This window comes from Ceratotherium simum, chromosome 9 (genome assembly GCF_057802395.1).
Source record: "Ceratotherium simum simum isolate JZ-2026a chromosome 9, ASM5780239v1, whole genome shotgun sequence".
NCBI lineage: Eukaryota > Metazoa > Chordata > Mammalia > Perissodactyla > Rhinocerotidae > Ceratotherium > Ceratotherium simum.
In genome coordinates this window covers 10,974,091-10,989,641 of record NC_141908.1, presented here as the reverse complement: position 1 = coordinate 10,989,641, position 15,551 = coordinate 10,974,091, and the positions used below count along the sequence as shown (strand labels likewise).

General features: G+C 49.9%; 1 protein-coding gene across 1 annotated transcript; it reads left to right on the top strand.

Moving 5' to 3' along the window:
* The first annotated feature begins 9,045 nt into the window (after positions 1-9,045).
* TMEM177 (transmembrane protein 177) lies at positions 9,046-11,964 on the top strand. Its single transcript, XM_004423901.3, has 2 exons — positions 9,046-9,069; positions 10,690-11,964. The coding sequence occupies exon 2, from the start codon at positions 10,712-10,714 to the stop codon at positions 11,645-11,647; it is 936 nt and encodes a 311-aa protein (XP_004423958.1). The 5' UTR covers positions 9,046-9,069; positions 10,690-10,711; the 3' UTR covers positions 11,648-11,964.
* Positions 11,965-15,551: the final 3,587 nt, after the last annotated feature.

The window sequence follows — 15,551 nt, the reverse complement described above, 5'->3', positions numbered from 1 at the left end:
TCAACAAATTTTGCTGGGAAAACTAGACATCCACACGCAAAAGAATGAAGTTGGACCCTTACCTAACACCATATACAAAAAATTAACTCAAAATGGATCAAAGACGTAAATGTAAGACCTAAAACTATACAACTCTTAGAAGAAAACATAGGGCAAAATCTTCACAACACTGGATTTGGCAATGATGTTTTGGATATGACACTTTGGCACTGGCAATAAAAGAAAAAATAGACAAATTGGACTTCATGAAAATTTAAAGATTTTGTGCATCAAAAGACACTATCCACAGAGTAAAAAGGCAACCGAAAGAATAGGAGAAAATATTTGCAAATCATATATCCGATAAGGGATTAATATCCAGAGTATATTGAGAACTTCTAAAACTCAACCACAAAAAATAAAACCCAGTTCAAAAATGAGCAAAGGACTTGAATAAGCATTTCTCCAAAGAAGATATACGAATGTCCAATAAGCACATGGAAAGATGCTCAACATCACTAATCATTAGGGAAATGCATATCAAAACTACAAGATACCACCTCACATCCATTAGGATGGCTACTATCAAAAAAAAACAGAAAATAACAAGTGTTGGCAAAGATGTGGAGAAATTGGAATGCTTGTGAATTATTGGTGAAAATGAAAATGGTACAGCCTCTGTGGAAAACAGTATGCTGGATCCTCAAAAAATTAAAAATAGAGTTACCATATGATTCAGCAATTCTACTTCTGCGTATACAACCAAAAGAATTGAAAGGAGGATCTTGAAGAGATATTTGTACACTCATAGTCATAGCGGCATTATTCACAATAGCTAAAATGTGGAAGCAACCCAAGTGTCCATCAACAGATGAATGTATAAGCAAAATGTGGTATACACATACAATGGAATTTAAGCTTCCTTAAAAAGGAAGGAAATTCTTATATATGCTACAACATGGAAGAACCTTGAGGACATTATGCTAAGTAAAACAAGCCAGTCACAAAAAGACAAATACTGTATGATTCCACTTATATGAGATACTTAGAATAGTCAAAATTATAGAGACAAGAATGTAGAATAGTGGTTGCCAGGGGCTAGGGGGAGGGAGAAATGGGGAGTTATTGTTTGTTGGGTAGAGTTTCAGTTTTACAGGATGAAAAGTTATGGAGGTGGAGAGTGGTGATGTTTGCACAACCTTATGAATGTATTTAATACCACTGAACTGTACACTTAAAAAGTCAAGATGGTAAATATTATGTGTATTTTACCACAATGAAAAAAGCAACCATCAGATGCCCTGTAATCCATCATTCCCTGGGTGCTTATCTCCATGTTTATTTCCTGTTTATCCTATAATCTAGTCCCAATCACCCACCCCTTGCAGGCCTCCCACACCTCTCTGCGACCTTTAGAATGCCTGGTCCATCATCACTGAATTCCCCACACTTCCACCACTTTCTGTGAACATTCCCCTCTCTTGCTTGCTCTCCACAAAGCTTGGCTCTCTTCCCTGAGGACACCCTAGCCCCCTCACGTGAAGCCATTTTCTTCACTTTGCTCCATGGAAATCAGGGTAGAATAGTCTTTGCTCCCCACGGCCATTTTCTCCTCCACAAACCCCAGCTCCTTTGAAATGCATGCATCAGACCATTCCAGCACACTACCCATCCTTGCTGCTATTATCCACCCACCTCCTGGTCCCTCTCTCTCATTCTTGAATTATCTTAGCACCTGGATCTTTGTATTCTTTGCCACTCCCCTTTTCACCATTCTTGCCAACTTCAACATTGGCAGAGACAGTCCAGCCAACATCTTGGCCTCTTGTAACCAAGACTCCTTTTTTGATTGTACCTGGGATTTAATTTACAGAGGTGATTGAGGGACAACATGGAAAGGTCAATGCCATTGAAAGAAGTATTTAGAGGAGGGGGCACACCATGCCATGCAGGACCACATGGGGAACCACCAGGGTCAGTCAAGAAGCAGAAGGAGCAAGTGGAAAGCATAGCCCAGAGCCTTTGCTATGGTTTCTGTGGGAAGGAATGGCAAGACAGGGTAGGGAAGTCTGAGCAAGTTTAGCATTGGATAGTTTGAATAATTTTGGCGGGGCTATAAGGGTGGTCTCTAGTTGTCCAGTACGCACCCTGGGGTCATTTAGAGCAAGGGATGTATTGGCTTGGTGTGTGAGAGTTAGATAAAGGAGGTGCTTGGGGGTATGGGATCTGGATTGGCTGGTTTGCATATGAAACGTATGCTTGAGGTGGGCGTGGGAGGAGTCATTTGCTATCTCTAGGAATTAGCTAGTCCTGGGAGGGGCAGTCTCTCCATGAATAGCAAGGCCCCTAAATTGTCATAAAATATAGAAAATAAAAAATATGGTTAATACACCTCCTCAGTTCTTAATAATCTCTTCCACCCCACCCCGGGCATGGACTCCCACAGTCATACTCTTGACCTTGCCATCATCAATATTGATGCCACCTCTGAAGTGTCCATTTCAAGCCTTCCACCCTCTAATCACCACCTCTTTATGCTTCTGCTTGGCTTACTCTGGTGACCCCATTCCAACAATCCTCACGTTCCACTAGGCCAACGATCTTGCCACTTCTTCCTTCTATAAAGTGCTTGGAAACAGTGCTGGGCAGGTGGTATGCACAGTGTAAGTGTTAAGCACATAAATCACCCCCACGGGCCCTCACTATCCTCCTCCTTTGCAAACGCTCTCACCCCCTTTGCCCCTTTCTCCTCACGCTGTGCTTGACTGGCAAACTCCAGCTCTGGTTAAACCCTTCAACTATCCATCTACCCATGGATGGGTAGAGCACCCAAACATTGTTGGAGAAAATCACACCACCATACTAACTAGTCTTGCACTGCATTTTTGACCCAGATCTCAATTGGGCACTCAGTGCTGCCCAGCAATCATTATATTTTCCTGGTGGATTCTTTCTCCCTCTTCAAATGGAAATTTCACATCTTTTCTGCTTTCTTCAAACTTTCACCACCCCCTCCTCACTACATTCTCAGTGATAACCTCACTCCATATGTCACTGAGAAGAAAAGAAGCAGTCAGATAAGAACAACCTCATCTTCTCATCATAAAATCACCAGCCTGGGCCCATGGACCACAGCTTCCCTCTTTTTTTTTTTTTTTTCCCCAGATTTATTGAGGTATAATTGACATATGACATTGTGTACGTCTAAGGTATACAACGTGATGGTTCGAGAGCAGCTTCCTCTTGTTAGAGTGAAGAATTTCTACCGATCTATCTCCTCCTGCCACTTATGCCCTGGACCCCATCCCCTCTTACCTACCCAAGGAATTCCTTTCTGCGGTGATCCCCTCTCTCTGGCATCATCAATTTGTCTCTCTCAATGAGATCATCTCAATAATAATATTCCTCAGTGAGATAATTATCATATAAACACACCTGATAGAACAAAACAAAACCCTTCTTAGACCCTATCCTCTACAGCCAGAGCTGCCTGCATTCCCTGCCTTCACTTCCTCACCTCCCACTCTCTCTTCATCCAGTCAGATTATCCTGCTCACTTTCCACTAAACAGCTCCTACTGGGTCACCAAGGACCAGCCACTGCAGTTAGAATAAAATGCAAGGGCCTCTCTCAGGCTACAAGACCCTGGCAATCTAGCCCCTACCTACCTCTCCCACTCCCCTCCTACCTTCTCCCCTTGCCACACTCTTTCAGTCACACTGGACTTTCTGTTCCTCAAACACACTGTCTCATCCCTGTCCTTGGGCCTTAGAACTAACCATCTTCTCTGCTGGAGACATCTTTCATACAGATCTCCATCTCATCCTTCCCATCACTCAGGACTCAGCCCAAACACCACCTCTTCAGAGAGGCCTTCCCTAACTGCCTTAGCTAAAGAATCGCCTACCCTCTCTTTTTTACCCTATTACCCAGCTTTATTTCCTTAGTAGCCTTATCCCTACTGGAAATTATCTTATTTTCTTATGTTGCTAAATAAATAAGGTGCTAAGTAAATAAGAATATTAAATGAATGTGTTGACTGAATAAGCAAACTTTTACCGAAAGTTTCGCCACACATACAAGTAGCAGAAAGGAAGAGTGGTGAGGAATCAGACCCTGGTGAGCAGGGCCAGGGACTTCCCTTTTGCCCCTAAAATGCCTGGCCAGCTGACAGCCCAGAAGCACCATTCATGGACACGTTTGTGGGCCTGGTTCACATCCCCCAGTCACTTCTGGGCTCTGTCCCCAGTCAGGGCCAGCTGGCAGGGGGAAGACAGGGGCTCCACGGCAGGAGCAGACCCTTACCCCAGGCCTGTCTGGGCCCACTCTTGGCCAGGCGAGCCCCTCCCAGACTCAGAGCAGGACGTTCCTGAAAAGAAGGAGAATCCCAGCAGAGGAGGAGAAGGAACAAGAGACCTCATGACAGCTGTTCTTGGACCCCGCCAAACAGCCGCAGCAAAGTGCTGACAGCGGCCTGGGGAGCCTGTGCCAAAGGTGCTGGACACTGGCCACCCTCCAGCCTCACCTGAGGGGTCTGTAAGGAGGCCTTTGGGACCGTGCAGGCCTCAGCTCTGAGAGCCTGCCCCCTGAACCCAAAGTCACCTGAGGGGCTTCTCTCCAGGGCCTTTGCTCTCAGCCCCTTATTCCCTGTTCACTCCCACACTCAGGAAAGGATCTGGCTGAGAAGCCTCACCGGCCCCTGAAACAAGGGACCCGGTGTCTGCAGGGAAAGCACCTCACCACCCTGCCCCCTTGTCCTCCCAGCAGATTCCTACAAGTCTTCCTAAGCTCAGATACAAGGGCACCTCCCTGAGGAGGAGTGGGCACTCCCTCCTTTGTGGCCCTACCATAGGAACAGGGGAGGGCTATTTGCCCACATGGGTTTGTTTGTGTGTTTGCTTTCTTGACTTGGAAGCGACCTGAGGACTATGGCTCCTTCTTTTTTTGTGTGTGAGGAAGATCAGCCCTGAGCTAACATCCACGCTAATCCTCCTCTTTTTGCTGAGGAAGACCAGCCAAGAGCTAACATCTATTGCCAATCCTCCTCCTTTTTTTCCCCAAAGCCCCAGTAGATAGTTGTATGTCACAGGTGCACATCCTTCTAGTTGCTGTATGTGGGACGCGGCCTCAGCATGGCTGGAGAAGTGGTGCGTCGGTGCGCACCCGGGATCTGAACCCGGGCCGCCAGTAGCGGAGCGCGCGCACTTAACCGCCAAGCCACGGGGCCGGCCCCAACTATGGCTCTTTCTTATCCATGTATTATCCCCAGCACTTGGCACGGGGCAGGGGCTTAATGAACAAATGAATGAACATCCTGGGAGTGGTAAGGGAGGGGTTGTTGGGGATGGTTGTGCCCTCAAGCACACGATGGAGATAACCACATACACTTCTTTTTGGAAACCCAGCCTTAAGCAAAACACCTGTTTACCCCATGGGTTCCCACTCTGCATCCCTGAACAATAGCCCTCTCGGTTGCTTTGGTTGAATGAGTGATAAATATTCTATCAGCTCTGCAGTGGGGTGGGCCAACCTACTTTTTTTTAATATACATTTTTTATTGATGTAAAATTCACTATTTTAAAGTGCACAATTCATTGGTTCTGAGTATATTCACAATATGGTGTAACCAGCACTACTATGTAATTCCAGATCATTTGCATCACTCCTAAAAGAAACCCATACCTGTTAGCAGTCACTCCTCATTACCCCTCTCCTACCCCTTGATATCCACTAATCTGCTTTCAGTCTCGACAGGTTTGCCTTTTCTGGACATTTCACAAAAGTGGAATCACACAATATGTGGCCTTTTGTGATGAGCTTCTTTCACTTAGCATGTTTTCAAGGTCATCCATGTTGGAGCATATATCAGCCCTTCATTCCTTTTTATGACTGAATAATATTTCATGTATGGAATATGCCCTATTTTATTTGTCCATTCATCAGTTGATGGACATTTGGGTTGTTTCCACCTTTTGGTTATTGTAATTATATGAATATCTGTGTACAAGTATTTGTTTAAGTCCCTGCTTTCAATCCTTTTGGGATATATTCCTAGGAGTGGAATTGCTGGATCATATGGTAATTCTATGTTCAGCTTTGTGAGGAGCTCCAAACTGTTTTCTATAGCGGCTGAGCCATTTTACATTCCCACCAGTAATGTGTGAGAGTTTTAGTTTCTCCACATCCTCGCACTTGTTATTTTCTGTTGGTTGGTTTGTTTTATTTTGTTTTTGTGGCCATCCTAGTGGTTGTGAGGTGGCACCTCATTGTGGATTTGATTTGTATTTCCCTAATAACTAATGACACTGAGCATCTTTTCATGTGCTCATTGGCCATTTGTATATCTTCTTTGGAGAAATGTCTATCAAATTGTTTGCCCATTTTTTAATTGCATTGTTTGTCTTTTCATTGTTGAGCTGTTAGGGGTTCTTTATGTATTCTGAATACGAGACCCTTATCATATCTACGATTTGCAAATATTCTCTCGCATCATGTGGACTGTCTTTTCACTTTTTTGATGATGTTCTTTGATGCGCAAAAGTTTTTAATTTGATGAAGTCCAATTGGTCAGCCTACTTTTAAAGACACATTTTTAAAAACCTTTTTATTATGGAAATTTCCAAACCTACAAAAACGTAAAGCATAGTATAATGAACTCCCCTGAATTTGTCATGAAGCTTCAACTACCAACATTTGTCGATGTTGTTTCACCTATGCTCCTGCTTTTTTGTTGTTTTGTTTTGGCTGGAATATTTTGAACTAAACAGCACACATCATGTTGTTGCACCTGGAAATATTTCAGGATGCATCTCTAAGTGATAAGGACTTTTTGGTTTACATAAACATCATGCTTCATCCCACCTAACAAAATAAACAATTCATTAGATATCACCTAATAATCCATATTCAGATTTCCCAGTTGTCTCAAATATGTCTTTTTTTACAGTTAATAAACTAACTGTTGATTCAGGATCCCAACAAAAGGCACATATTGCATTTAACTGCTATGTCTTTCAAGTCTCTTTTATTTTATGTCTCCTTCTCTCCATGTTTTTCGTGCCATTGATTTGTTAGAGAAACCACATTATTTGCCTCGTAGAATATCTCATATTCTGGATCTGACTGAGGTCACTTGTTAAAAAACACCATTTACATACAAACAACTGAGCAGCCAAAGTTGGAGTCTCAGAACCAGAGCAGATCTTAATAATAATGGCTAATTGCTATATGGCACAAACTCTGCTGGGCATTATACAGACATGAACTCACTGAATCCCCACAATAACCCTAGGAGGTAGGTAGTACTCTCATCCACATTTTATAGGTGAGAACGCTAGACCCAGAGAGGTTAACCTGCCCAAAGTCACAGGGCTAGAAAGGGGTGGAGCCAGGAGTCTGGCCCCAGCATCCATGCTCTTCACCACTGCCAGATTTGCATCTGGTCATGGAAGCCCTTTGTGACAGAGAGGGTGCCTTTCAAGGCCAAGATTGAAAGGAAACCCCAAGTCTTGTTAAGCGGCAAGGGACTTGAAGTGTCATTCCCCTCCTTTAGTTATGCAAATGAGAGTGTCTAGGCAGCTTCTAGGACTAGAGTGTAACAGGGCCCTTTGAGACAGATATTATTATCCTCACTTTAGAGATGAGGAAACTGAGGTCCAAAGAGGTGACATCCTTCACCCAAAGTCCCCGTGCTTCCTAAGGAACGTCTCTTTCCCGGGGCTGCAGCCTCCCTAAACACTGATTCTGGGCTGAGGAACTGGCCCAGGTCTGGGGGACAGCAACTCAAGGTCTATGTTCTCCCCTAGTATCAGCAGGGTCCTCTCTGCCTGGTCAGCCCATGACTCCACAAGGTGCTGCTGGGCAAGCCTGACACAGGGAATGTCGCCCCCGAGGTGCCCCCACAGGATGCTCTACCGGAGGATTAGCTGTGAGTCACGTATGGTCCCGACCGACCCACTGCAGCTGGTCCTTTTGTGGGCCAGACCCCTGCAGAGAGGGCTGAGCTGGTGATTTGTCTAGAGACACCGTGGTCCACAGGCTGCTAACTTTCCAAAGCCCCACCCCAATGCCCACACCTGCCAGATCTCTTTACATCCTCCCCTTTCCACCCAGAAGGTGAGCCCTACTTTCCCCCTTCCTCGGGGGCTCAAATGGAAGAGAAAGCCAGACACAGAGGCCAGATCCACTTGGGAGAACTGGCAAGACCCGCTAGGGAGAATCTGTAATAAAGCAGGAGCGGTCATGTGAAACGTACAAGATCCGTGTCCCATCCTGCTCCAGTGCTAGCTAGGTGCACAGGAGCTGGGGACCCTGCCCAAGATAAAGGCCTCAGGTTCTTCATCTGTAAAATGGGAATAATCTACTTCAAGAGTCTGCAGTCTTTTTTTGTAGAGGGCCAGATAGTATACATTTTAGGCTTCCTGGGCCAGACTGTCTCTATTCTAGCTACTCAACTCTGCCCTTCTGGGGGAACGCAGCCACAGACGACATGTAAAGGAATGGGCGTGGCTGTTCCAATAAGTGGCGGTGCCAATCCCTGATCTTCCTACTCACAGAGCTGCTGCGAAGGTGAGGTGACAGATGTGACGCTGCTCTGTGGACTGTAGAGTGAGGATCACTTGAAAGGAAATGGGGGGCAGCGAACGTGATAACAGAAATAAAGCTCAGAGCCCCCCGCAGGCGAAGGGCGCTTCCAGACAGGAAAGGACACGGACCTGGCAGTCAGGCGGACGTGGGCTCTGCCATAGGCCGCCTCCTGACCCACGCGGGGCCGCCGTTCCCTCCAGGGCTGAACGGGATGATCAAGGCCGCCTCTCAGCTGCAGAGAAGGAAGCGCGAGCTCGCGTTGCTCTTCCCGGGGCCAGCGACGACTCGGGTCGCAGACCAGCCCCAAGGCGCTCCGTTGGGGCGGAGCCTCCGGCGCGGGCCAGAGCGCCAGAGGGCTCCTCCCCTCTCCGCCGGCCCCGCCCCCGAGCGCCCGCCTCCAGAGCCCCGCCCCCCAGGGCCCCGCCCCCAGGGCCCCGGCCGGCGTGCTTTGCGCCTGGTTCCGCCCCGCGCACGTGTGGTGGCGTCCTAGGCTGCGGGGTGGAGGTGAGCGCGCGGGGAGGGGCGGGCCGGGGGGCCTGGGGGGCCGGACCTTCTCCCTGGGATCTGCGGCCGCCGTGTGTTGGACCCGCCGGCCGTAGCTGAGGGGGCCCGGGATGGAAGCCGAGGGGAAAGCCTCTGCGAGGGTCCCGCAGCCCTCTTCGCCCAGCCGCCTGCGCGATGCGCCGCATCCCACCCGAGGCCGGCCTGGAGCGCGGCCTCGGCGCCGGTGGCCCTGGGGGCGTTGGGAGCTTGCCCAGGACCCATCTTTTCCGAACCTCAGTTTCCTCATTGGAAAAAAGGCCCAAATGGTGTGATTCTTTAGGAGTTTTTTATTAAAATAGGCCAGGCGGTGCCCCACCTTGTTTGCCTCCCCGTATTTGCTAAACATATTTCACAGACAGGAAGACAGTAAGCTTCAACCAAATTAAATAATTGTGAATTTTTAGTGAAATGTTTGCAGATGAAATAATAGGATGCCCGGGATGTGTTTCAAAATAAACCAGTTGGAAGGAGAATATGGGTGGGAGTAGAGATGAAATGATTGGTGGTGAGTTGATGATTTTTGTCTACTTTTGTATATGTTTGTAATTTAGCATTAAAATTTTTTCTAAGATGAAAAGTTTGCTGTGGACGTCTGACAGCTTGTGTTCAATACCGTGCCTGTATTAGTCGGCTAGGGCTGCCATGTAAGCACTGGGTGGCTTAAACCAGGGAAAATCTGTTTTCTCAGGGTTCTGGAGGCTGGAAGTCCAAGATGGAGGTGTCAGCAGGGCTGGTTTCTCCTGAGGCCTCTCTCATTGGCTTGTAGATGGCCACCTTCTGGCTTGTGTCCTCTCAGGGTCTTTCCTCTGTGGGTGTCTGTGTCCTAATCTCCTGTTCTCATAAGGACACCTGTCATATCGGATTAGGACCCACCCTGATGAACTCCTTTTAACTTAATTACCTCTTTAAAGACCCCGTCTCTAAGTACAGTCACATTCTGAGATACTGGGAGTTAGGACTTCAGTGTGTGAATTTGGGGGGACAAATTCAGCCCGTAACACTGCCGCTTTACTAGTTCAGGCTTTTGACCATTTACTTAGCCTGTCTCTGCCTCCTTTAAAACAGGAGCAGTAGTAGTCATTAGGTTGTGGAGTTGTGAGGATTCAGTTGTTGGATAGTATATGTGAAGCTCTCAGAACTGTGTCTAGCATATAGTAAGTACTCCGTAAGTTATACATGTTTCATCTGTAAATTAGTGATCCCAGGGCTTCACTATGGGTGAATAGTGGGAGAAGGCAGTTGGGTACTTAGTGCTGGGCCTAGTCAAGGGAATAAAAGTAGTAATCACAGCCCTTATCACAAGGGGTGTCTGCTGCTGTGCCAGACACTAATGTTTTATGTGTGTTCATTCATTTACTCATCACAGCCACCCTAGAGGTGGGCCACTGTCACATGCCCGTTCGGCTGATGGAGAAGGTGATGCGCAGGGATGGAGCTAGGATTTCAACTCAGGCTCTAGAGCCCGTGGTCGTAAGCACTGTGCTGTATTGCCTCGGTTAAAAAGGATGGGGCCCTCCGGGATGTTCAGTCTGAAGGCAGACCTAGGGAACAGTGGCTGACTTCTCTTTTTTTTTGGCCCAGGTTTGCAGCGGTGGCAGCACTCATGGCAGGTCCCCTGTGGCGGGCCTCAGCATTTGTGCAGAGACACAGGACGGGCCTGTTGGTGGGTTCCTGTGCAGGCCTGTTTGGGGCCCAAATCTCATACCACCTCTTCCCAGATCCTGTGGTCCAATGGCTGTACCAGTACTGGCCTCGGGGCCTGCCAGCCCCGTTCTCCCCAGAGCTGCAGAGACTCTTCCAAGAAGTGCTACAGGACATAGGCGTCCCCTCAGGCCATTGCTACGAGGCCTTCACCACCTTCACCTTCCAGCCTGTGAGTGCTGGCTTCCCGAGACTCCCTGCTGGGGCTGTGGTGGGCATCCCCGCCAGCTTCCTGGGGGTCCCAGTGACCAACACTGACCAGCCTGTGATCGTACATGGGCAAAGAGTGAACTGGCAGAGCCCAGCAGGCGCCCGGCTGAGAGACGCCCTGACCCTGTCCCATGACGCCCAGAAGTTCGCCCTGGCCCGGGAGGTGGTGTACCTAGAGAGCGGTGCAGCTGCCCTGCAGGCCCTGCCAGCCCCAGCTTGCCTGGCAGGAACCTGGGCACTGGGCGTGAGTGCCAAGCATGCCCTGGGGCTCTATGGAGGCCCCATGAGCTTACGAGCTGCCTTCAACTTGGTGGCAGCAGTGGCTGGCTTTGTGGCCTACGCCTTCTCCACGGACTCGCTCACTCACGCCCTGGAAGCCTGGTTGGACCGCCGCACGGCTTCCCTGTCTGCAGCCTATGCCAGGGGCGGAGTGGAGTTCTATGAGAAGGTCCTGTCGGGCAACCTGGCCCTGCGCGGTCTCTTGGGCAGGCCTGGAGAGAAGCTGTACACGCCCAGCGGGAACGTCGTTCCCAGACACTGGTTCCGCATCAAACACTTACCCTACACGACCCGCCGGGACTCAGTGCTGCAGATGTGGAGGGCGACGCTCACCCCAGGCCGCTCCTGAGGGGCTCATCTCAAGGACGGTTCCAGCTCGTGCAGGCGCCACCCTGCCGTTGACTCTTGGGGCCTCTGCACCCACACACAGCCCGATGTCAGAAAAATCACAGGCTTTTGAGTTAAACAGCCTAGATTCTACACCAGCCCACCACTTATGATCTCAGTACCCTTGGGCAAGTCCTTTGATGAGTCTGAGCTTTGGTTTCCTGCACTGTACAATGGAGATGATATAAACTGCCTGGCAGGATTGTGGGTTTGTGTGAGATATGAACATAAGGGTCTGGCAGAGAGGGCATGCCATAAATAAACAGGACATCCCTCCGTCTTGGTCTCTGAATACCAGTGTGTGGGAGTCAGGCCACACCTCGCCACCAGAGGTGCATGCAGGATGTAGGACAGCAAAGAACTACCCCATAGTTTGCCTGGTGGTCAAATGGTAATTTTCTTTCATACTGGTAGAGGTTAAAAGCTTTGAGAGGCCCAGATGAGCAGCTAGTGTGGGCCTGAGAGGCTGGGAAGCACGAGCCTGAGGTGGTCTTTAAGGGAGGTGTGTCAGCCAGGTCCTGCAGTGCACATGGCACTCAGAGAGGGCTGGGCAGCCAGTAAGGTCGGGGGTCCCAGGAGAGCTCCTGGGCCTGACAGGGAGACAAAGTGTTGCCAGAACCCTGCAAGACCTGTGGTGTGGGAGACCTGGCAGAGGGAAGAGGAAGGAGCAAGCCATTGCAAAGCTGAGGCCCTGTAGGGAGGGAGCCGGCAGACACAGTCCAGAGCGGTCAGCCTCCTGGGGCACAGAGCACGGTCAGGGCTTGGAGAGGAGAGGAGGTGAGGTGGAGCCAGTGAGGGCAGGGGGAGATGGGGTGAGCTTGGCTCACAGTGGGCAGTGAGGAGAGCAGAGGGCTAGAGGTGGGCGGTGGACTGGGCCTGGTGTCACACTCGGGGCCCGGGGCAGGCTGCATCCTGGCCCTGCCTGTTTCCCTTGAGCCCTCTGGTGGTGGATACAGCACTTTTGATCCTTGGACAGGAGGCCCCAGCAGGAAAGGCGAGGAGAGTTGTGATCAGCAAGCCAGGCTCACTTGGCCGTCCATGTATTCTTTTGTTGGTGATTATGTTTTCCCTGGAAGAGTTAAGAATTCAGGCCTGGTGCCGGTGTAACTTGGGGCAGAGAGATTAGGCCACACCCAAGGAAGGGCACGAAGCAGTACTGGGAGGCCCAGTCAGTGGTGGCAGACAGTTCCTGCAGGAGGCTGGAGAGTGAGCCGGGCCGGGATGGCAGCCTTCTGCTGGGTCCTTTGCCCTGGGCTCTGGCTCCAGTCTGTGCCAGCCTGCGGGTCCCTGCGTCGGGCCTGTGGAGACTGAGTTCCTGAGGGCAGAGCACCCCATCTCTGGTCCCTGGGATGGCCCTGGGGGCAGGCTTGGTGAATGCGTGGATGGATGGATGAGTTAGTGCATGCTGAAGAGTCTCCGCTCTGGGAAATACCACTGCAAGGGGCCCCTGGCATGTCACCTGCTGCTGCTACCACATGGGACTATCTGATCTTGGCTGAAGAAGTGTAGTTTGGGGTGTGAATTGGTGAGCTCCACCTTCTCACCACTCCCCAACTGTTCTCAGCATTCCAGGAGCCAGGGTGGTGGCACCAGGGATTCCTGCTGATCTGCCCAAATGGTAAGGTGAGGGACCCTAGGCAGAGGGAGCGGCCCTCTGTAACCGCTGCCTACTTGGCTCCTCTATTCGGTATCGCAAACTTCGTCTCCACTCGTGGGCTGTTCCCAGTCCCCACACATGCTCTATGTGGCCCGCCTCCAAACCTTGGCTCACAGAGCCTCCATCCTGCGAGCTGCCCCTCCTCCTCATGCATTCTACACGTCCCGAAATCGGCTCAAGCCCAGCAACCCTTACCATCTGAAACCCTCCCTCTGCAGCCCCTCCCCTGGCAGGTTTGCAGGCAGGCAGGCAGCAGCTCTTGCTGAGAACCTGCTTTGGGCTCGACATGCCTTCCCTTTGCCTCGCCACCCCACCTCATGGCTAAACCCGTACCCAGCCTGGGTGATTCCCTGCCCAGCGGCTCTCAGCTCCATCCTTGCCCTCCCCAGACCATTCCTCACTCGTTCCTCACTCGGGCTTCCTGGCAATTGTCCCCACCTCTCCCAGCTCTTTGAAGTGCAGTTCTGACTGGGTTCTCTCCCACTTAAAACCCTTTGCTGTCATCCCCTTGCTTTTGGCTAAAGTCACATCTCCAAGCCTGGTCCTGTTGGCCTCCCCAGCTGTCCTGTGCATCCTGTGCCTCCCCGCCCCCCGCCCAGCTCTATGGATTCTAGACTCACGAGCTCTTTGGTTCCTTAACTGCCTTCCCCGTCCTTTGTACCCTGTACCTCTCTCTAGCCCTGACTGCTAACTGTAATTAAATAATTAGGTTACTGTGGAGTTAGTGGCTTAGCATCTCCACGGCTGAAACATACTCTCTACAGAGGCAGGGTTGTGTGTCTTATACACAGCTCTGGGCTGAGGCTTTCCATAATATGATAAATGAACAGGGTTCTTAAGCTGCGACAGACAGTCCCAGCTCCCTAGAGTCTCTGAACAATTACAGTAAACCTGGCTGGATGCCCTGGGCGAGGCCATTATGAATCGGATATGATCGTGTCCTGTCTTTCCGACTTGGGACTTTCCAAGGGCAGGGTCTGGCCCTGATCTTCCATGATTGCTAACTTCAATGGGGAAACCAGGAGACTTCTGGTCACTTCCTACGGGGCATAGATTACTACTCAGGGCATCAGGGACCCCAAGAGCTTTAGGAGGGAGGTGACCCTCAAAATTGTGTGATATATTGTGCCCCTGCACACAGATATGGGGGTTGATCCCTGAAAGATTAAGAAACATGCCCTAGGGCTTCGCAGATGAGCCAGGTGGCAGGAAGTTACCCTGTAAACTTAGCCCTGCACTTTCCCTTCTAGATGCCCGCTGCATGCCTCAGACATCAGCACTCTGCCCTGGATCCCTAGAGAGCACTGTTCTATTGAGTTGTAGCCCCCGCATGTTCGTGGTTCTCTGGGCATGAATGTGCAAAGGTGCCCAACATCCAGAAAAATCATGCACAGACCCAGAACTAGGCTGACTGACAGAGGGCTACATTGACACACAAATACGACACACACACACACACACATCCAGACACAGCCAGAATACGAGGAGGGGAGTCCCAGAGTCATGGTGCTGCCATTGGCTCTGCCCACCCTTGACCCTAGCAGGCCCTACTGCCTCTGTCCACACCAGGTGATATCTACAATGCAAGACCCCGTGCACCCATGTCTGGAGCTGGGCACACACAGGTGGAACCCCAATCCCCCTGTGTGCATATAGCACAGGCTGAGTCTTAAATAGATGCACATGTCCTCTCCCAGTGAGGCTTCCTGCTTGCCTCTTGTCCCCCACATCCCTTCAATAATGTTTGTGGGGACTTTATTGTGCACCAGACACTGTGCTGAGTTCTTAGAGGCATTTTTCATTTATCTCCAAATTGGAACACATAATAATAATATTTTGATTTGACAGCGAGGAAATAGCACAAAAAAGTGAAGAAATTTGCCCCAAATCATAAAGCTTTGTAAGTAACAAAACCAGAATTTGAAGCCGCAGTCTGGTTCCAGATCCCACTCACGAAACCCTACATTTATACTGTCCTGTTTATGCTGAGGATTGCATGGTGCAAACTTGTACTGTGCCTCTACGCCTTTCTCCTCGTGCTGGTTAGAGGTGAATCTCCAGGCTCACCTCTTTTATCAGGAAAAAATGGTCGCTGAGCAGAGCCTTCTGGAACTTCCAGGAGAGACCCTTTCAGCTAACCGAAGAGGAAGGGGCCACCCAATGTATCTTATTTAGTGCTGAGTTGGGAATGGGGCAGAAGGGCGTAGTG

What these genes read in the sequence shown, in the direction of transcription:
- TMEM177 (XM_004423901.3), top strand. Translation starts at nt 10,712, where the DNA reads ATGGCAGGTCCCCTGTGGCGGGCCTCAGCATTTGTGCAGAGACACAGG.